This window comes from Somniosus microcephalus, chromosome 9, assembly GCF_052327205.1.
Source record: "Somniosus microcephalus isolate GS21.2 chromosome 9, FLI_Smic_1.0, whole genome shotgun sequence".
Taxonomy (NCBI): Eukaryota; Metazoa; Chordata; class Chondrichthyes; order Squaliformes; family Somniosidae; genus Somniosus; species Somniosus microcephalus.
In genome coordinates, this window is record NC_140995.1 from 207,767,075 (window position 1) to 207,789,853 (window position 22,779).

The 22,779-nt window shown below is 43.7% G+C and overlaps 1 protein-coding gene across 1 annotated transcript in view; it reads right to left on the reverse strand.

The window, feature by feature from the left end:
* Nucleotides 1-1,399: 1,399 nt before the first annotated feature.
* Nucleotides 1,400-22,779, reverse strand: part of rev3l (REV3 like, DNA directed polymerase zeta catalytic subunit) — a 219,505-nt gene continuing 198,125 nt past the window's right edge. The window contains exons 24-32 of the mRNA XM_085997824.1: nt 21,732-21,840; nt 20,383-20,589; nt 19,103-19,212; nt 18,316-18,430; nt 17,496-17,633; nt 16,136-16,326; nt 12,226-12,472; nt 9,361-9,570; nt 1,400-2,395 (exon numbers count right to left, since the gene is read on the reverse strand). Of these exons, the coding sequence (XP_085853950.1) occupies nt 2,255-2,395; nt 9,361-9,570; nt 12,226-12,472; nt 16,136-16,326; nt 17,496-17,633; nt 18,316-18,430; nt 19,103-19,212; nt 20,383-20,589; nt 21,732-21,840 (1,468 nt within the window). The 3' untranslated portion in view covers nt 1,400-2,254. The remainder of the gene's footprint in view (nt 2,396-9,360; nt 9,571-12,225; nt 12,473-16,135; nt 16,327-17,495; nt 17,634-18,315; nt 18,431-19,102; nt 19,213-20,382; nt 20,590-21,731; nt 21,841-22,779) is intronic.

The following is a 22,779-nucleotide window of genomic DNA, read 5'->3' on the forward strand; positions in this document are numbered from 1 at the left end:
CTTAGGGCCTAGTCCTAGACTCCCCAACCAGCAGAAATAGTTTCCCTCTACCCTATTCTTTTCCCCTGAATGGCTTGAAAACTTCGATCCAGGGAATACAACCCTAGTTTGTGTAATCTCTCCTTGTAATTTAACCCATGGAGGCCAGGTATCATTCTGGTAAATCTACACTGCACTCCCTCCAAAGCCAATATAAGGTGTGGTGTCCAGAACTGCTCACAGTACTCCAAATGTGGTCCAACCAGGGTTTTCTACAGCTGTAACATAACTTCTGCCCCTTTGAATTCTAGTCCTCTCGATATAAATCCCCCTAGATTCCATTAGCCTTTTTTATTCTCTACCTGTTCACTACATTTAATGATCGATGTATCTGGAACTACACTGTTGCTAACTTTTCACCTTTTAGAAAGTGATCACTGTTAGGTGAGGGCTTTGGGGTATATCACTGTGTGGCATGTGGGGTATATTGGAGTTAGTGAGGAGTGTGGGCTATATCACTGTTACAGTGTGGGGTGTGGTTATATGTCTGTGGCCAGGACCCAGGACGAGCCCAGCAGCGAGGTCAAGGCCCAGGAGTGGCGCTGCGTGGACCAGCAGCGGGGTCGGGGCCCAGGGAAGGTGCAGCACGGGCCAACAGCGAGGTCGGGAGGACCACAATGCATCCTACGAAACCCAGGCAGAGAGGACAGTAGCAGTGTGTACACGCTAGGCCGTTGTAGCAGAGCCTGGTCTCCAATCGTCTTGGATCCCCTTGCCATTGGACCAAAACCTTGCTCTGTCAAGCCCGTGTGGTAGCTGGTGTAGAACGGCCACCCCACATTAAAAGAATTCACACACAGGCATCTTCCACCCTTTAAAATGAACGTCATGGACAACCCCAACAGTGACAGACCGGAACGCCGTAATGCTATCGTTGCCCGGGAGCTCAGACGTTTCAACCACCGTCTGCCCCACCTGTGACAGAGACTGTAGGTCCCGCATTGGACTCATCAGTCACCTGAGAACTCATTTTTAATGTGGAAGCGAGTCATCCTTGGTTCACAGGGACTGCCTAAGAGAAGATGATGATTTAGAAAGTACTCTGTTCTATCCTTTTTTTAGGTCCAAAGTGGATGACCTCACATTTGCCTACATTGAAATCCATTTGCCTGCAGTTGTCCTGAAGTCCTGTTCAGCTTGTGGAATTTTAGAGTGCAAGTTCCCATGGTCTTTGCCAATTCTTACGGACACAGACTAATTTTCCAAAACACACCACCTAGTATTTTAAACAAGGTAAACTTTTAATAATCTGATTTATCCTAATTTAGTGACAATATATCAAACAAATGTTTTTAAAGAAAATTTCCAGGTTCAGGATGATTAGTAGTAGAGTACAACAAATCAGAAGCTACAAAATAAACAGGATCATATAATTCCTTTATATTTCAATACAGCTTTACAACCATTGAAAAAAAAGTGCCTCATTTGTACAAATTTTGGCAAATCAAACTTGACGTAATGAGAAACTGTTAAGCTTTTCTTTGAAAACAATATAAACTTTTAAAAAAGATATGAAGTGCCATAATATATAATCCAAATAAATAATCAAGATATTGCAACAACCCCACACAGCACTGTTTCCAAAATCTTGTCTAGCCATGATTGTTTTTCGTAGCAAAGCACCCAGAAACATCAACATGACAGTGCTTTTAACAAACTGCTACATTTTGTACTGCAAGTTTACGACGGTGCACACAAGAGAAAGCAACTATCAAAGGTAAACCAAAAATAGAATTGAAAAAAGTTGTCAAAACATACAACACATAAAACTTCAATATATTGTAGAAAATCATCTGTAAACATATGCAGCTTGAAATTTGCACCACAGTTGTTAATTACCCACATTTCAGTGCCCATAGATCTGAACTCCATTTACCATAATTGCATACGAAATAGTACTGTACATTTATTTACAGGGCTGTTCAATCATCCATTACAATGGAAATGAGACAGATTCACAACTTTATTTTAAAAATGATCTCCCAACAAGTGAAACAATTACCTAATTGACACTTCCTTTGCACTGCAATAGATATCGTAATGTTCACACTCAAAATTGCTATGGCAAAACACTTCAATCGCGTTGGCTACAAAAGCTCAGCTTTTGCAGTCATGGTAAGCTCACCATGACCAAGATATCTGCACACACAATAAAGATGCGGCTGAGCAAAAACTGAAATGAGCACCCGCCAATGCCTCGAGTGGATTAGAGTTGTCAAAACTGGTCCAATAATTGACGAAGGTAAGGGGCCTTAGTAAGGTCACGGCTTACGCTGAACAGCTTATACAGGACCGGGCAATCCAGCGAGACACACTGAACTTGTCTGTCCACACAGCCTGTGCAATTCCTGCAAATCTAAAAACAAGAGACTTCTGTGAGTAATCAGGGATTCAAAAGAAGGCAAAAACTTTCTAACAGCTGCGGTCTGTCAGGCACTAGGAATTTACAGAAAATGAACCACAAAATGCTGTTTGGCTGCACAGCTCCCACGTGCTACCTGAGCAAATAGGTTATGCTAACTATATTAGAAGTGGCTGATTTTCCACAAACCATTATCTGGTGCATTTGGTTTATGAAAAGGGAGGGATGGAGTGGTGTGGGAAGAGAGAGGTGAAAGACAGACACACATACAGCCTCAAAGACACAAAGGGGGAAGAGGTAGAGAGGGAATGGGACAAGGAGCTAGTGGAGAAGACGACATGTAAAGGAGGAATAAACCTGCATTTATAGGAGCACCTTTCAGGATAGTAAGAGGAGGGGTGGGGCTGATTAGGGACCAAAAAGGAGATCTACGCATGGAGGCAGAGGGCATAGCTGAGGTACTGAATGAGTACTTTGGCTGTATCTTCTTCCTTGGTAAAGACAGATGCAAAGTCAGTGAAAGGAGATAGTTGAGATATTGGATGGGATAAAAATTGATAGAATGGCTGGCTGTACTTAAAGTAGATAAGTCACCAATGGGATGCATCCTAGGATGCAGAGGGAAGTAAAGGTGGAAATTGCAGAGGTACTGGCCATAATCTTCCGATCCTCCTTGGATACGGGAGTGGTGCCAGAGGACTGGAGAATTGCAAATGTTACACCCTTGTTCAAAAAAGGGTATAAAAGATAAACCCAGCAACTACAGGCCAGTCAGCTTAACCTCAGTGGTGGGGAAGCTTTTAGAAATGATAATCCGGGACAAAATTAAGAGTTACTTGGACAAATGTGGATTAATTAAGGGAAGCCTGCACAGATTTGTTAAAGGCAAATCGTGTTTAACCAACTTGATTGAGTTTTTTGATGAGGTAACGCAGAGGGTTGATGTGGTGTACATGGACTTCCAAAAGGCATTTGATACAGTGCCACATAATAGGCTTGTCAGCAAAGTTCAAGCCCATGGAATAAAAGGGACAGTGGCAGCATGGATACAAAATTGGCTACGTGACAGGAAACAGAGAGTAGTGGTGAACGGTTGTTTTTCGGACTGGAGGAAGATATACAGTGGTGTTCCCCAGGGAGCAGTACTAGGACCACTGCTTTTCTTGATATATATTAATGATTTGGACTTAGGTGTACAGGGCACTATTTCAAAATCTGCAGATGACACAAAACTTGGAAGTATAGTGAACAGTGAGGAGGATAGGGATAGACTTCAAGAGGATATAGACAGGCAGGTGGAATGGGTGGACACGTGGCAGATGAAATTTAACGCAGAAAAGTGCGAAGTGATGCAATATAAACTAAAGGGTACAATTCTAAAGTGGGTGCATGAACAGAGAGACCTGGGGGTATATGTGCACAAATCATTGAAGGTGGCAGGACAGGTTGAGAAAGCGGTTAAAAAAAGCATACGGGATCCTGGGCTTCATAAATAGAGGCATGGAGTACAAAAGCAAGGAAGTTATGATGAACCTTTATAAAACACTAGTTCGGCCACAAGTGGAGTAGTGTGTCCAATTCTGGGCACCGCACTTTAGGACGGATGTGAAGGCTTTAGAGGGTGCAGAAAAGATTTACGAGAATGGTTCCAGGGATAAGGGACTTCAGTTATGTGGACAGACTGGAGAAACTGGGGTTGTTCTCCATAGAGCAGAGAAGGTTGAGAGGAGGTTTGATAGAGGTGTTCAAAATCATGAGGGGTCTGGACAGAGAGAAACTGTTCCCATTGGCGGAAGGGTTGAGAACCAGAGGGGACAGATTTAAGGCGATTGGCAGAAGATCCAAAGGCGACATGAGGAAAATTCTTTTTAGGCAGCAAGTGGTTATGATCTGGAATGCACTGCCTGAAAGGGTGGTGCAGGCAGATTCAATCGTGGCTTTCAAAAGGGAATTAGTTAAGTACCTGAAGGAAAATAATTGCAGGGCTACGAGGAAAGGGCAGGGTGCAGGACTAGCTGAAGTGCTCGTGCAGAGCCGGCCCCAGCCCCAGCTTGAAGGGCCGAATGGCCTCCTCCTGCCCTCTAACCAATCTAGGATTCTATAGAACATGCCAAAGTACTTCACAGCCAATTACTTTTGAAATGTTGTCACTGCAAACCCAACAGAAAGCTCTCACAAACAAGAATAATGACCACTTAATCTGTTTCAGCAGTGTTAGTTAAGGGAAGAAAGGATGTTTACCAGGACACCACAAGGTAACATCGAAAATTTAAATCTCAGACATTGAATTCAACACCCCTAACAGAAACAAGTTTTTAAATCAGTTGTTAGTTCACAGAATCTACCATGACAGGTAACCGCTACAAATAAACATTTCTCTTTCCTCCCTCTTTTCCTATTCCTCTCTTCCACCACCACCCCCCGAATTGACTCTGGCCTCTTGTGCATCTCCCAACTACCACACCATTTGCGCCACGCCTTCAGCCACTATGCACCACGCTCTGGAATTCCCTCCCTAAACCCCTCCATGTCCTGCTGCTTAGTCTCCTTAATGCCTACCTCTTCAACTAAACCTTCGCTCACCCATCCTAATATCTCCCTGTGGCTGGGAGTTCTTTCCCGCCCCCACCCCCAACCCCTCACGCTTCTGTGAAGCACCATGGGACTTTTTTTTCTTATATGATAGAATGTTATATAAATGCAAGTTGTTGCTGTTGTTAGCACTACAAACATATTACTTCCAATTTGGGCTCAAGCCCCATAACCTAGGGATTGAGGTCACAATCTAGGCTGATACTCCAGGAAGTGTAGCGTTGCCAAAAGGTGTTGTTCTATTGATGAGATTTTGAAGTGACACGTCACCTGCCTGCTCTGGTGGTTCAGGTAGATAGTAAACTATCCCATGGTACTATACAAAGACAGAGAATTCTGGTGTCCTGGCCAGCATTGCGCCCTCAACCAGCATCACAAACAGAAACTCTCATGGTTACTTGAGGAATATTACTGTTGTAGAATGGTTTCTACATTTTGCCTACTTAACCACTGGAAAATATAATTTTTTATTCATTCCTGGGATGTGGGCATCGCTGGCAAGGCCTGCATTTATTGCCCATCCCTAATTACCCGAGAAGGTGGTAGTGAGCCGCATTCTTGAACCGCTGCAGTCTGTGTGGTGAAGGTACTCCCACAGTGCTGTTAGGGAGGGAGGTCCAGAATTCTGACCCAGCGACGATAAAGGAACGGTGATATATTTCCAAGTCAGGATGGTGTGTGACTTGGAGGGGAACATGGAGGTGATAGTGTTCCCATGCGCCTGCTGCCCTTGTCCTTCTAGGTGGTTGAGGTCATGGGTTTGGGAGGTGCTGTCGAAGAAGCCTTGACGAGTTGCTGCAGTGCATCTTGTAGGTGGTACACACTGCAGCCACGGTATGCCGGTGGTGGAGGGAGTGAAAGTTTCAAGTGGTGGATGGGGTGCCAATCAAGCGGGCTGCTTTATCCTGGATGGTGTCGAGCTTCGAGTGTTGTTGGAGCTGCACTCATCCAGGCAAGTGGAGAGTATTCCATTACACTCCTGACTTGTGCTTTATCTGTGGTGGAAAGGCTTTGGGGAGTCAGGAGGCGAGACATTTGCCGCAGAATACTCAGCCTCTGACCTGCTCTTGTTGCCACAGTATTTATGTGGCTGGCCCAGTTAAGTTTCTGGTCAATGGTGCCCCCTAGGATGTTGATGTTGGAGGATTCAGAAATGGTAATGTTGAATGTCATGGGGTGGTGGTTAGATGCTCTCTTGTTGGAGGTAGTCATAGCCTGGCACTTGTGTGGTGCTAATGTTACTTGCCACTTATCAGCCCAAGCCTGAATGTCATCCACGTCTTGCTGCATGCGGACATAGACTGCTCATTATCTGAGGAGTTGCGAATGGAACAGAACACTGCAATCATCAGCGAACATCCCCACTTCCGACCTTAGGATGGACAGAAGGTCATTGAAGCAGCTGAAGATGGTTGGGCCGAGGACACTGCCCTGAGGAACTCCTGCAGTGATGTCCTGGGGCTCAGATGATTGGCCTCCAACAACCATTGTCCTTTGTGCTAGGTATGACTCCAGCCAGTGGAGAGTTCCCCCTCCGATTCCCATCGACTTCAGTATTACTTGGGCTCCTTAATGCCACTCGGTCAAATGCTGCCGTGATGTCAAGGGCAGTCACTCTCACCTCACCTCTGGAATTCAGCTCTTTTGTCCATGTTTGGACCAAGGCTGTAATGAGGTCTGGAGCCAAGTGGTCCTGGCGGAACTCAAACTGAACATCGGTGAGCAGGTTATTGGTGAATAAGTGCCACTTGATAGCGCTGTCGACAACACCTTCCATCACTTTGCTGCTGATTTGAGAGTAGACTGATGGGGCAGTAATTGACCAGATTAGCTTTGTCCTGATTTTTGTGGACAGGACATACCTGGGCAGTTTTCCACATGGTCGGGTAGATGCCAACGTTGTAGCTGTACTGGAACAGCTTGGCTAGATGCGCGGCTAGTTCTGGAGCACAAGTCTTCAGCACGACAGCTGGGATATTGTCAGGGCCCATAGCCTTTGCTGTATCCAGTGGGCTCAGCCATTTCTTGATATCACATGGAGTAATTCGATTTGGCTGAAGACTGGCTTCTGTGATGGCGGGGACCTCAGGAGGCAGCCGAGATGGATCATCCACTCGGCACTTCTGGCTGAAGATGGTTGAAATTGCTTTAGTCTTGTCTTTTGCACTCACGTGCTGGGCTCCGCCATCATTGAGGATGGGGATGTTCATGGAGTCTCCTCCTCCCGTCAGTTTAATGGTCCACCACCATTTATGACTGGATGTGGCAGGACTGCAGAGCTTTGATCTAATCCGTTGGTTGTCGGATCGCTTACCGCCGTATATAGCATGCTGCTTCCATTGTTTAGAACATAAGGAATAGGAGCAGGTGTAGGCCATTTGGCCCCTGAAGCCTGCTCCGCCATTCTATAAGATCATGGCGGATCTGAACTTGGCCTCAACTCCACTTTCCTGCCCGCTCCCCATAACCCGCGACTCCCCTGTAGCTCAAATATCCGTCTATCTCCGCCTTGAATATATTCAATGACTCCGCCTCCACAGCTCTCTGGGGTAGAGTATTCGAAAGGATTCACAACACTCAGAAGAAATTCCTCCTCATCTCTGCTTTAGCACGCATGTAGTCCTGTGTTGCAGCTTCCCCAGGTTGGCACCTCATTTTTAGGTACGTCTGGTGCTGCTCCTGGCATGCTCTTCTACACTCCTTATTGAAGCAGCGTTGGTCGCCTGGCTTGATGGTAATGGTAGAGCGAGGGATATGCCAGGCCATGAGGTTACAGATTGTGGTGGAATACAATTCTGCTGCTACTGATGGCCCACAGCGCCTCATGGATGCCAAAGTTTGAGCTGCCTGATCTGTTCTGAATCTATCCCATTTAGCACAGTGGTAGTGCAACACAACACGATGGAGGGTGTCCTCAGTGTGAAGACGAGACTTTGTCTTCACAAGGACTGCGGTGGTCACTGCTACCAGTACTATCATGGACAGATGCATCTGCGACAGGTAGATTGGTGAGGACGAGGTCAAGTAGGTTTTTCCCCCTCATGTTGATTCTTTCACCACCTGCTGCAGGCCCAGTCTTGCAGCTATGTCCTTCAGGACTCAGCCAGCTCGGTCAGTGGTGGTGCTACCGAGCACTCTTGGTGATGGACATTGAAGTCCCCCACCCAGAGTACATTCTGTGCACTTGCTACCTCAAGTATTGTGTCAATACTTTGAATGGGTTCAACACTGTAATGTGCTGTATAAATGCAAGTTTATTTATAATTAGATACTAAGCAATGTTTAGAACAGTTGATCATTAGCTAAAGAAAGCTAGAAAAATAAGTGAATTCTTTTATTTACAGAAGATGCACAGCATGTGCAACAAACAGCAAGAGATTTCAGGCATAGACCCTACAAAAGCACTGGCTTGTCTGCAGCTGAAACTTCAATGCTGATGCACATTACCAGTATTTAGAATGTATCTGGCATTTACAGCAGTCTTGGTATATCTCCATGCATTAATATAAACGCAACTTTTGATCAGGGTCCTTTGTGATCATGTGGTTTATTTATGTAATTGGAATGGGGAACACTCCAAGCCGTTTTTGATATGAAACCCACACAGTGTAGGTTAATGGCTGGTAGGTTAACCCCTGTAAGTTTGCGGCAGAACTTTCACCCACCACCTCACGATGACCTGTCTCAGTTTCCTGGGCTGAGGGTAATATTAGCTATTCATGGCAGGCTCCAAGTATACCAGTGGCCCGCAGGGAAAGCCAGTGGTGCTGTAATGGTATCACCGCTGCACTGCTAGAAGAGGTGGGAGTCACATTAAAAGGGCAGAAGAGTCCCGAAGACAGGAACAACTGTCGCACTGAAGGCCTCGGCTGAGACCTTCAACAGGCAAGTGTTGGGGATGAAATGGTGGGAGAGGAGGTCACTACACAGCCCTTTCCTTTGCCCCTGCTAGTGGCCACCCCTTCCCTGCCCGCAAACATAAATGCTGGTGGGGAGGCAGAATCCAGGATCGCAGCGGATCTTCCTGCCATCTGCCCCTCGGCCCTGCCAGGTGAAGCCTGGCAATAATCTCTGGGGTAGTGGTAGGGAGGCCCCGAAACGGGGAGGGGGAAATCGAGCTTGGGGCATAGAGGCAGTGGTAGGCCTCACCACTGGACTTTCCCCACTATTCTGCACAATTTGGGGTGGGATAGGGGAGGAAAATCCAAACCCAAGTGTTACTTCAATAAAATTACGAGTGACCATCATTAATAAAAAGAACAATATTGAATTAAAGTCAATTTTGGCCCAATACGTTATTGTTTTAGCCTCTGGCTTTTACCTAGAGTAACAGCTTAATTTGCAGCCATGTGATTTAGTGAAAGTACCTTTAGCAGCTGAGCCTGTTTCCATTCCCACTCTCTAATCTCCTGATGAAGGATCACAGCGACTTGCTGAGGGTTGCTTCGGCACTTGCTGCAGATGCCCAGCTGTGTCAGCTCGTCACAGACTGGGCAGTGCAGGGTGGTGAAATACTGGGAGATGGTTCCTTTACGACTGTCCTGTTCATTGCGAGTTGTCGAAAACGCCTTTTGGACCTAAAAATGTTAAAAACCAAGTTTAAGAACACTTGAATCGCTACTTTTCACTTTGAGCTTCAGCTTCCAATGCAGAGATGGTTTCTTTTAAAGCATTCAGGTAAAGCCAAGTAAGATGAAAGGCAGACAACTCCAGGTGGCAAAGAGCGAGTTTACAATCTGTATAGCTGGTGATGGCGCGGGCAGTGGTACGATCAAAAAAACCTGCAGTGTGGGATGCACAGCTGACTCTCTGCTGTATATTGCAATGCTGCTGCCAAGTCACTAACTATACCCTGCTCTGGAAGTACACAGCATTCACACCCACAATGGATTAAGACTGTCATTTCAACAAGGACAGACTATTGGCACAGTGCTCAGTTATGCCGAGTCGCAGGGCTGCAATCCAGGCTCAGTACATGCAAGGCACGAACAGATTCAACTGTCCTAATAAAGGCATCCAGCATAATGTGGGCACCGTTCCATGAATCTGCTCTCATGAACTCAATCACAGAATGATATATTTAGTGTATATATCTCTAAAAAGGTACATGAGTAATGCCGTGAAGCAATAGCTAGAGCCAATAGGGTTTTGGGGTGCATTCATAGGACAATTGATAAGACGTGGCAAACTACTTTCTTCTTGTAAAAGACCTTGGTCAGGCCTCACTTAGAAGACGGTGTCCATTTTTGGTTTCCTCACATGGTGGGTGAGGGGGGCTTTGGAACGGGTGTAGAGGAGGGCCACTAGACTAATTCCCAGTTTAAAGCATCTTAGTTATCAACATATAGGCTACAAGAGTTGGGACTCTACATTTTAGAGAAGTGTAGATTATGGGGTGATCTGACTGTGAGTTATAAGATGAAGGGAATAGATTGTTAGTTGACAGTTTGTTCCCATTAAATAGATTAAGGAGAACCAGGGGTCACAAATTTAAGTTGTGCAAGGCTAGATCCAGGTTAGATGTTAGGAGGCGGTTGTTTTCCCGGAGAATAGTGGAGCTCTGGAACAGGCTGCTGTCTCGTGCGGTAGACACAGATTCGCTGCATTCCTCCTAGAGAGCTGGGGAATTAAGGGCCAGAGCGATCTCCTGGATCAGTTTTGATCGCCAAGATGGGTCAGAGAGGAATTTCCCAGATTTTTCCTCCCAAACTGGCCTGGTTTTTAAATCTGTTTATTTGCTTCTCCCAGGAGATCACATGGTTTTGGGCAGGGTGGGGGGGGGGGGGGGGGGTGTGTGAAGTGTTTATATATTGTGATACACAGGGTATCACAATTGTGGGGGACAGGACAGGCTGGATGGGCTAGAGGGTCTTTACCTGTCTGTCATTGTTCGTACAGCACAGAAGGCCATTCAGCCCATCATGCCTGTGCCAGTTCTTTGAAAGAACTACGCAATTAGTCCTACTCCCCCCGCTCTTTCCCCAGAGCCCTGCAAATTTTTCCCCTTCAAGTATTTATCCAGTTCCCTTTTGATAGTTGATGGTTTTCATAGTCCCTGGCAGTCCTCTAGCAGCTAGCCCAAGCACCCATTCCTCACAAGTGAGCCTGGAGTGTTGGGGAGCTATTTGATAGTGGGTGACTATCACAAGGTGTACACTTTATAGCAGGGCTCACTGGATAACAATCAGGAACATAAGAACATAAGAAATAGGAGCAGGAGTAGGCCAATCGGCCCCTCGAGCCTGCTCCACCATTCAATAAGATCATGGCTGATCTGATCCTAACCGCCAATCCACTATCACAGAACCGTCTCCTGAATCTAACAGAATTAGACACACGAAATAGGAGCAGGATCAGGCTACACGGCCCCTGGGCCCGCTCCGCTACCCACAGGGCCATGACCGATCTGAACCTAGACTCATGTCCAAATTCCTGCCCGCTCCCCGTAACCCTTAATTCCCTTTACTTCTAGAGCTTGCATACTGACCAATTCCCTCAACTCCCTAGCCCAGGGATGCAGAGGCCAATTCAACACCAAACTGCTTGCTCCCATAGCTGAAATCAGGCAGTGCAGGGACTGAAAACGTGAAGCCTTTCTATTGGCATGTCTCAGTACCATATTAAGTGGTGTACCTACTGGACCATTGAGGGCGCACTGACCTTCATTCTTTTAACAGAGGAAGTAGCAGTGAGATTATGCAATAGGTCAGTTCTTTAAAAATAAAACTTGTTTTAAGAATAGTAGGGAGTTCTCCCAAGTCCTAGCCAACATTCCATCCTCGATCACTAACAGAAATAGATTAACCAATTATTTATCTCATTGTCACGTGTCGGACTTTGCTGTGCTCAAATTGGCTACTGTGTTTGATTACATAACCAAGGGTCTCTGACCAAGAGGGGGCAATGGCCATCGAGGAGAACCAAAAGCTGGTGTAAGTGGGTGCTGAAGGAGAAGGTGAAGAGGCAGACACTGCCATTACAGCAGTAGGGGAAGAGAGAGAATGGGGCTAACTAGCTCCCAATGTGCAGAACAGCTCCAACAATGCAAAGTGGCACACTTCAAAACGACAGCCTTTTCTGAGCTGCTTTGCATTATTGTCCTGAGCTTCATTTCTGTCGATCTTCCTGATAGTTAAGAACTGAAGTGCATGTTAGTGGCCAGATCAATAAAAACTAAACAAGACAGCGTTACAAATCTAATGCGTATATAGGGAAATCTTATTGCTTCTTACCCTGGGTAGCTCATGGTACCAGCTGAAAACATCCACACCAATCAGAGAGAAGACCCTGTTGAGGGGTGGCAGGATCTGTTTGCTGATGTAGTAGGTAGCATTCAGTCTCAAGCTGGGATCCTGCAGCACCTCAATCGGTCGTCTGACAAGCTGAATGAGAGGCACCCCTGGCACTCCATACACAATGACATAAGGGACCCTCTCGCCTACCCTAGGCTCAGATCGCCGATCGTACGACAGCATCCTCCTGTTAGGAACAAGGTATCCATTAGCAAACTTGCAGCAACATGAGCATCTGGTAAAACTATTATTTCAATAGCTCACTCATATTTCCTCGACTTAAAGACACTTATCGGAATTTACTTGAGACTACATTGTTGGGATCTAAAGGCTCTTTTATATTAATGCACAAAAGTTAAGTGGCGTCAATAGAGATCGAATTTAAAATGTTCCAGTTCAAATGGCTTCAATGCTGCTTCACTGGACACTGCAGATTCTGCATCAACCAGCAGATGGCTTCATGCGAAAGCATCGTTCAGCCATAAGCTTAAAAAAAAAGTTCATAGGCGCATACCTTACTGGAGTGTTACTAAGCAAAACTAACATTTCTGTAGCATTCACAACATATAAAGACATCTCTGAACTTTACAGGCAGTGGACCTGAAGCTTGACAGTTTTTGAAAGCAGGACGGGAGGGGGCAAGGTACAGATGTTGAGGGGAGTTGCAGAGGTGGGAAGAAAGGTCAAAAGGAGCAGTCGCTGGGGCCTGAGAAATAGGATAGGCCCTGAGGTTGCATGCAGGGATATAGAAACATACATAGAAGATAGGAGCAGGAGTAGGCCATTCGGCCCCTCGAGCCTGCTCCACCATTCAATGCGATCATGGCTGATCATAGGGTGGCAATGATCATTCAGATCAGGAGCGGTGAAACCTCGATTTTTGTGGATCTTGCTAGTCTGCTGTGAGTTGAACTGCCTCCTTTTCTGGCACACTAAATACGTTGAGCCATTTTACAGTCAGTCTACTTAGGTTGTAACACAAAATAGCTTAATGATACAATCACATTAACTCATGCGAATGGCCAGAGTCAATTGCCAGGCCCACCAAATCAGATTGAAAACATGGCGTGAGCCATTAAGACCAATCATTTATATTGCCCACTCTCTTGAAGGCTCAGTGGAATAGTGACCTAGGTCTCCATTTTCCAAATGGAAAAAACAGGAGAGTGATACAAATGACAACCTAAACACGGTATCTGGTAGTCATTTTGGGATCGCTCTTCTGTAACTTAAAAGGTAAAAGGGATGCAAGCTAGAGAGCGCGATTTGAAACACGCAGAAACAGTACAGTTGTGTAGAATATAAAAGGATCAAATTCCCCCCCACCCCCCCCCCCCCCATGACTTCCTACCCCTTCAAAGTTTCAGTATTGTTTCTATAAAGGCACAATGCATAGTTGCACATTAGAATGAGGCTTCGCATCACAGGTAGAGCTACAGCCTGGATTTACAACAGCCTTGGAGTTGGTCTTATCAATTTTGTATTTAATGTTTATGACTTGAGTTGATATCTGGTGATGTTCAAACACCTACACCATTTTATGACATGTAAGCCAAGATATTACAGCAGTTATTCTTCAAGAGCAGAGTCAAAAAGGGACATTTTACAGCTCATTGCTATGGAACCTGACTCATTTATACTATCAAGACTGTGCTGAAGTTACAGTTACTGATTTTCTTTCTGGCTACTGCACACTTCGAGGCCAAAGGGAGCATGTGCAGAACTGCAGGTGGAACAGCATCAACCTCAGGTGCCAGTAAATGCTGCTGCCTCTGTGTCACTGTTGATACCATCATTGGAGCACAGTCTCTGGAAGCCTGTCTTGTGTCTCAGCTCTCCCGGAAGCAGCAGCACCACCTTTAATTTGGGATGCTGCTGACAAATGTAGGGCTACTGTCAGGGTAATGTGATTCCCCACAAGCCTCATTAAGCATGCTGCCTATTCTTCAGTAAATGTGCTAAGACAGATCCATTGCACATGTTTTATCAGCAACTGTCTTCTATGAACTAGACTCTCAAAATATAAAACAAGAGTCAGGGGATGATAAAAGCCCAAAACTCATCCCTGTGGTACATTAACTTCCCCATCATGGTATCCACTGTAATTGTATTTGACAAATCCCAATATTTTTGCCTTCATTACCTTACCTGGTAAAGTGTTTCAAATTCGTAGCACTATGAGCAAACAATTTTATTCTGGTAGCTGTACTAAATGTACATTCACGTTCTCTGGTCCCAATTGCTGGGTGTATTTTGCAGTAATATTCTAGGTTTACCACATCTATACCATTTAATATTTTCTATACTTTGCAGTCTTCCCTTAGCCACCTTCTCTATAGACAGTAGACCTCAAGCTTCGAATCTTTCCTCGCAGCTAATCACCCTCACATTTGGGGTTAGTCTTATTGGTTTTTTTCCTGTAACAAACTGCTAATTGATGATCAAAACTAAACACAGATAGTCAGCACTGATGGTCATTTAGAGGGGGTCAAAGGTTGACAGACTAGAAATAGACAATTGTTCCCGTGTTCAAAAAAGGTGGCAGAGGCAAGCCCAACAACTGCAAACCCATTAGACTGACCTACGTAATTGGAAAACTAATACATACAATCAACTGTCAGAAGCAAAATGGAAAGGTACATGTATGAAAATAACCCAATAAACATCAGGCAACAATGTTAGAAGGGCTAAGTTTTGCCACATCAATCTCAGCCTTTTTTTGCTAGATCTAGTTGTGTTTATCACTCATTACTAGTGGCAGGTACTTTTGTTTTAAAAAGAGCCAATTTAGAACCTGCATTTACATTGTCGCTTATTTGAGAGGCATTAAATTGAATAAGAGGTAATGTTCCAAGTTGATGGGTGGGGCAAGCCACACAACATAGTGCACCTCAACTTTCAAAAGTCATTTACTGAAGTCCTGCATAAGCAACCAAGGTCAGTAGGTATCAAGGGCAAGACATGGATGTTGGATCAGTAACTGGCTAAAAGGAAGTAGAGGATAATCGTACGATAATCGAGGTCACAGCGGGGCAGGCCTTGCTGAATAAGGTGTTGCATATAGTTGTGGTTGGCACAATATAAAGGGACCATCCATAGAGGCACTGCAGGGAAAAGCAACAAGGCAAATCCCTGGTGTCAGAGGGATAGGTTATGAGGAACAACTTTCATATGGCAGGGCTCTTCAGGCTCAAAATCTGGCTCAGGGGACCTCAGATATACAAGATACAGGACGGGAAGGTAAACCCGAGGAAATACTTTTAGATACGAGCTGGACAAGAGGACACAAGTTCCGCATCGTGAGGGGCATATTTAGGACAGGTGCCAGTCAGATCGTTTTAAGGTTGAGGGTGATCAATTAAAAGGTTGTCAGTGGGTGAGGCTATGAACCTGGTCTCAGAAACTCGATTGTTAAGTTAGCATTATCCTCTTGTGAATACCTCTAGAAATGTTAATTTAACATTTAAATTATTCTAATCTGCATTCAATGGTGTCATAATTGTGCTGATAAAGTTTTCATTTGCTCCTGTGCTTGTACTTAAATATCCTTCTGATTTTATTACTGGTCTAATCAAACTTTTAATTAAAATTTTTATTCAAATAAGATTTAGTAATCCTCTAGAGAATGAGACACAGCTGTGAAATGTAATTTACCACAGTACATCGGTTCACACTGTAGTAGCTTTGTACTAACTGGAAGGCAGTTTCTTCAGACTTCCATAGGCTTACGTTGGCCAAAATGCCGCATTCACACAGTTGTGATTCAAACCACTCAACTGAACCAACAGCAATCGGTCCCTTCTAAAAATCAATGGCCATTCTAGGATTTGGCTCCATCAGCACGACCCACCTGGTCAGTTCTAGAGAAGGGACACATGCCCCTGGGCGGTATGAATCACTCCCCCGGTACTCTTTGGCGAAAGTCAGATCCTGCATGCTGGCCTTCCCTTCCAGTACTTTTGTGCACTGCCTCTGAACGTACTGCTTGATCTGGCTGATATCTCTTGTTTCAAACAACAGTTTTATTGAGCGCTCTAGAATCTGAGGAAAGGTTCAAAAGTGAAACAGCAGCAGACACTACTGTGATACACAAAGCTGGTGAAGTACTGCATTTAGTTTAAAACTAACTGCACAAACATATTTTTAATGAGGCTAGGGAAACACAAATAATACCTAAGCCAACTGATGGATGAGAACTTTGGATCAATTTACAACTTACTACCCTTCAAAAAGCAAATGAACATCCTTCATGTACAGAGTTCTCATTTCTCTGAATCCAAGTCTTGCTAGAGACTTCAGACAAAGAATAGAAGATGCTTCGTTCAGCCATAGCTATTACAACTGCAGAGATCCAGGTCAGCTGAGAACTACACATCGGTGCACCTTCACCATTAAAATCCATTGATATCTGTTGCATGTTTAAGAGGTTGTGTGGCAGTAGGCATTTTGGACTTGCCCATACGTCAAGTAGTATTAACCCTACGTGTCAATACAGCCAAGCTGAGCGGGGTAGAACTCCCACCTCAGTCAAAAGCTTGCAGGTTCAAGCCCCATTCCAAGACTTAAGTACATAATCTAGGTTGACACTGGAGTGTCAGTCCTGCAATGTCGGAGGTGCTGCTTTCAGATAAGACATTAAACTGAGGCCCCATTTGACCGGTCAGGTGGTCATAAAAGATGCCAAAGGACCATTCAAACAGTCATCCCTCAACGAACACCAGAAACAGAGTAACTGGTCATTTATCTTTTGCTGTTTGTGGGAACTGGCTGTTTGCGGGAACTGGCTGTTTGCAAATTGGCCGACATGCTTGACTATAAAACACTCCCGTTACATGCAGGGAGTGCCCTTGCTCTGATCTGCCTGGGTTCAGATGCTCGGGACAATAACCCAATCTGAAAAATATGCACTACATGAAAGTTTCATTCCTGCTATGATGTGTGGGAGTCATCCAATCAGATTCGCAAGTTATGCTTCCACTTTAGTGTTGATGCGAAGCAGAAACCATAGCATCATACTCAAGTTAAACCAGTTGAAGAAAGATCCAAAATCATTATTTTAGTCTTAAAAACACATAGCTTTAGCATTTGAGACCAAAATAAAGTGCTTGAACTTTGAAATTATTTTCTTTCATTGGTGCAATCAATGGGGGGGAACCGTATGGTGACTGAAGGGAGCAATATAATAAAAAGATAAATAAAATACTTCATACCTTGGAGACAGCAGGACAGGAGTCTCGCCGCACAGTTTCAATTCCCTTGGCATCAAAAACAGGATCCTTCTGGTCTAAACTCTCATACATGTAACCAACGTACCTCTTCTTTGATTGCAAGACACATGGCAAATAAACCTAGTAGAGCAAAAGAAAAAAAAATTTGCACAACGTTTAGAGTTTGAGTCTTCTGGTCCTGCAAAAACATATCACAAACAAATTGAAATGTGACTTCAAAATGCATATCTACATTTTCTCTAATCTTCTTAAGCATTGTTTTCATGAAAAATGTTGAGGATGTGAAGAACCCTGCATCATTGGGATCACGTGCAAATAATATATGAGCTACACCATTATGTTGTACATTAAACAAAATAATGCTTTGCCAAACATCTTTGCAAGAATAGCGCATCCCTTTTAATCCAGGATAAATGGCTAAATTATTAACAGTCATAAAAAAGCAGTTTGTTGTGATACATGGTTTGAGAACTTTGAAAGTATAATCTTAATACAAAATCTTAGAACCTTTCACCATTTCTAATTTTAGTTCTGCTTCCCAGGCAGCCTCTCTAAACAACCATAATAGACCCTACAGAACAAGAATTAGGAGCTTGAAAAGTGCAACAGTGACTTGAAATTTATTGGTATTACCTAGACTGCAATATTTTAGTGTGCTTTTTTTAAATGATCAATCAACACAGCAATCAGGCAACTTGCTCAGCAAGATCTTTGCAGAACGACTTGCCCAGTAGGAAACGCGGAGTAATGCAGCTACATTTATACTTGACTTTCCCTCCAGTATTGAAAGGAGGCACCTTACCTTCTCAAATTTCAGTTTCACAGGCTTTGGATTTGTTGCAGTCACAGCATCAGCAATCTCTTGTCCAATCTTAAAGGCCTGTTCCTTGGTAGCTCCTTTCAAGAGCACAAACATGCTGTAAAAGAACAAAATCAACTCAGAAAATCACAACAAACAGTAACTGTGTTTTTTGTTTTAATTTCAATCTGCCGCATTTGCCGCTTTTGTTTTGTTCCCTTCCTGGGATGTGGGCGTCGCTGGCAAGGCCAGCATTTATTGCCCGTCCCTAATTGCCCTCGAGAAGGTGGTGGTGAGCTGCTTTCTTGAACTGCTGCAGCCCGTGTGGTGAAGATACTCCCACAGTGTTGTTAGGGAGGGAGTTCCAGAATTTTGACCCAGCGACGATGAAGGAACGGTGGGTGATATATTTCCATGCCAAGATGGTCCAGGATCAACATTTTCGTAGCTATGACACTGATTATGCTTTCCAGTTTTCTTTTCTTTCCAAATATTCCTTCTAAGCTTATGGGAAGCTCAAATCTGAATGAGGCCTGTCAAAACCCAGGTTCCCTATTGCAAGCTAGTACTCAGACTCCCAAGTGCAAATCAGTTCTGATGAAAGGTTAACATTTTAGGTATAACCTTTCTTTCAGATGCTGATCAGCAATCATTTCCAATATTTCCAGGTCAGATTGCCAGCATTTGTGGTTTGCTTTTGACCTTTGCCAACTAGAGAAATCTTGTATTTGTTACATTAGCTGTTAAATTTAACATTGTAGTCAATTATAGTTTGATCAACAGTTGATACCTATCAGTGTCTCCATACACAACACGCGCTCCCCACTTCTTTGTCTCATTGACCAACTTTATTGCACGCTCAAGTGTCTCTCTGGCTTTGAGAACAATGCTGTCACCAATCTAAAAAAAAAAATTCCAAAATTACTTTCTGTACAAACGATACAATTTCTCATTCCAATTTGACACACTATGAACCTTTACAAGATGTAGAGAGAGATTCTTCATGACATCATTCTTTCATGTATATTACAATAAAAGGTGGAAACCATTAGATTTGTTCAGAGGTGACTTAAACGTTTCATACTACAGTACATAGGAAATTAAGTTTAGACTATTCTACATATATGGATTAATATATTTATCTGAAAGTGAATGGAGATTCCTATCCTTGACCTTTTGAAAGTGGTGGGAGAAAGGAGGCACCAATTTTAAATTGATGGCATTTGTCACTGATGTCCCAATCAGAGGAAACAGTCTTTTCTGATTCAACTCATGAAAATTTAAAAAAACCTCATTATTCTCCTGCTATTCCCATTAAATTTCCTCTTGGCCTTCTCTGCTCCAGTAGAAATAGTTCCTACATCTCAAGATTCCCATCCCTGGCATTAGCCTAGAGAATCTACACTACACTCACTATGGTTTTACTGTCCTTTCTATAATGGGATGCTGAAAATTGCACAGTACTCGAACATGGCCTAACTATTCCACAGTACAGATTCATCATTACCTCTTTGCTCTAGTACAGTACTGTGTTCTGGTTTATAAAACCCAAAAGGTTGTCTGATCTTTTTATGGCTAACTACTTGTACGTTCCTGGAATTAAGTAATTGCAACGCTAGGCCTCTGTTCAGCCACACCCTTCAGCATCTTTTCATGCAGTGTATACACCCATTCCTGGTTTTCCTCCCAAAATTTATTACCTCACACTTCTACACATTAAATTGCCACCTATCTGCCCACTCCACCAATGTCTGTTCTCTTACTGTGTCTGTAATCTTAGTTATTGCTGCATTATTTCAGCAATAATTATATACAATAAACAATTATATATTATTTCTATATAATGGCAATGTTACAGCACAGAAACAGGTCATTCAGCCCAAATAAAGCTCGTAACGACAGTCTGCATGCACATGCAATTATACATGTACATGCAATTATACATGTGAAATGGATTTGATTTTTAAAAGGCAGCCCTTAACACTTGGCTAAGTTGGAGGCTTTTTCTTTATTTGTAACTGAAAAAGCATCATCTTCTGAAAATTTGTATTTTATGCATCATTAATGTACCTCAACACATGGCATTCTTCCAGAAAAGTTAGCAGCAGTGTAACCATAAGTGAAGTTGGCAATGAGCTTTAGACCCATCTGTCGAGCATGAAGCAGTTTTGTGAGGGCTTTGTCCTTCTTGTGGGCTTTCATGGTCTGTTTCACCATTATCCTGGTCTTCAGTATCTCCTCTAGCATGCTTGGTAACGTACCTTTTCGTACAGATGGCTACAACAGCAATAACACCACCACATATTAGAACAAGTTGCTAAAAAAAAAAGGTTGAATCCAAACATATGGATCCAGAAAATAATTTAAACTGCTTGCTTCACACCACTGTACCAGGTGTATAGGTCAGCCTATTTTGCAATTTACTGTCATTTGAATTAGCCCCGAGACAAGCGAACGTTACATAGAACACACAGCACAGAAACAGGCCAGTCGGCCAGTGTTTATCCTCCACACGAGCCTCCTCCCACCCCTCTTCATCTCACCCCATCAGTATATCCTTCTATTCCTTTCTCTCTCATGTACTATCTAGCTTCCCCTTAAATACATCTATGCTATTTGCCTCAACTACTCATGTGGTAGCGAGTTCCACATTCTAACCACTCTAAATAAGTTTCTCCTGAATTCCTTATTGGATTTATTAATGACCCCTAGCTTTAGTCACCCCCACAAGCGGAAACATCTGTTCTAAATCTACCTCATCAAACCCTTTCATAATTTTAAAGACCTCGATCAGGTCACCCCTCAGCCTACTCAGGGAAAAGAGCCCAGCCTATTCAGTCTTTATCAGGCTAATGAAAGCAATTCCCATTGGCCACAGACAGCCCATCCCTGATATATTGTTCAAGTGGTACAATGCAGGCTCATGCCCGAGGTGCCTCACACCGTTATTTATGCCAGTGATCCTTGGGAAAATATGCAATAAAGGTCAACCTATTTTTTCATAGCTATTTGGGGAAGAGGAAAAATATACTCTTCATGTGCACCTCCTGATGTTCAGCCTCGGACAGCACTGCAGAGGTTCAGGAGCAGAAAAATCATCAAATTAAGTTGCTCTTTTTAAAATGAAATTTAGGATTAGCAATATCTGAGCATGTGAGATTTGCATTTTTGCTCAAGTTGGGCAGCAAGTGAGCTTTTCTGCTCAAAGCTGGTCCTCCTGCTTAATGTGAACCAGGCAGGCAATTTGGGTTCAGTTCACTGCAAGCATCAACTACACTACATCATCAATAGCACCTTGTTTTCCAATCACTGTTCTTCAATAATAGAGAAGCATTCAAATATTCTTTGAATAATTTTAAAATACCCCTCTACTAATTTTACCTTCAATACCATACATAATAGAGTTGACTAATTCATACCTTAACAAAGGCCACCCCATTTGGTGATATAGTGATATCATTCCAGAGCCGGTGAAGTAATTCTGGAGGCACTCTCTGGGAAGTACAGCCAAACTTAAACTCTTCTTCTCTGATAAAAGATAAAAAGGACAAGGTTTTGTTTTTTATCCTGGTAAATTTCACATTAGAACTTCTCCCTCAATTCCTTCATGTTGCCAGTATACTGCGACACTTACTCCAACAGACGGGTCTGGTGGTCGGGGGCAATGAAGGGAAGAGCAAGGTGAAGGGGACGAGGTAATCGAATCCTCACAACAGTCTTTCTCCCGCTTCCTCAATCGGAGACAAGAAAGTCAAATCTGACTTGTGCGCTCAAGCAGAGATCAGCATCGAAACGCCGCAGGATGCCCGTGAATGGCACCAGGCTGGACTTCACCCAAGTTGTTTTCCTTCTGGGTGTGAGCACTGGCATTGGGTGGGGTGGGCAGAGGCCACTTAAGACTACTTCCAGATTCACAAAGTGTAAACATATTTCAGGTAGGAAACTCGACCCTCCCTCGCCAAAAGAAAACTGTTTAAAGACAATGGCCCGGATTTTGCGGTAGGTATGATGGCGTACTCGGAGTACGCTGTCATACTGCCTTTGAAATCCACCACAAGTTCGGATCGACAGGCCATCCGAACTGCCACCTCAAACCTAATCACTGGCGCAGAGTTGGGCTATTTGCCCACCAGCTGCCCAGCAATTACGTACGGAAATGTAACGGCTGGTGGAAGCAGGTGCAGGGCCTGTTTCCACAGCGTAAGGGGACACCAGATATGAAAAAAATGCTTTAAAAAATTAAATGACATCCAGGAACTTTAAAAGCTTTAATGAGAAGCAATCCTAGTGTACGTTAAAGCTGCAGTTTTTAAAAAAACATTCACATTTCGTAACTTAGTGCACAGTATTTGTTTAGAAGTGGGAATTATGAGTAATGCATTGGATTACTTCGATAAAAGCTAAATCTATCTGTATTTTAAAGGCTGCAGTAATGAAGTAATATAGTAATTTCAATGAATAAAAGAC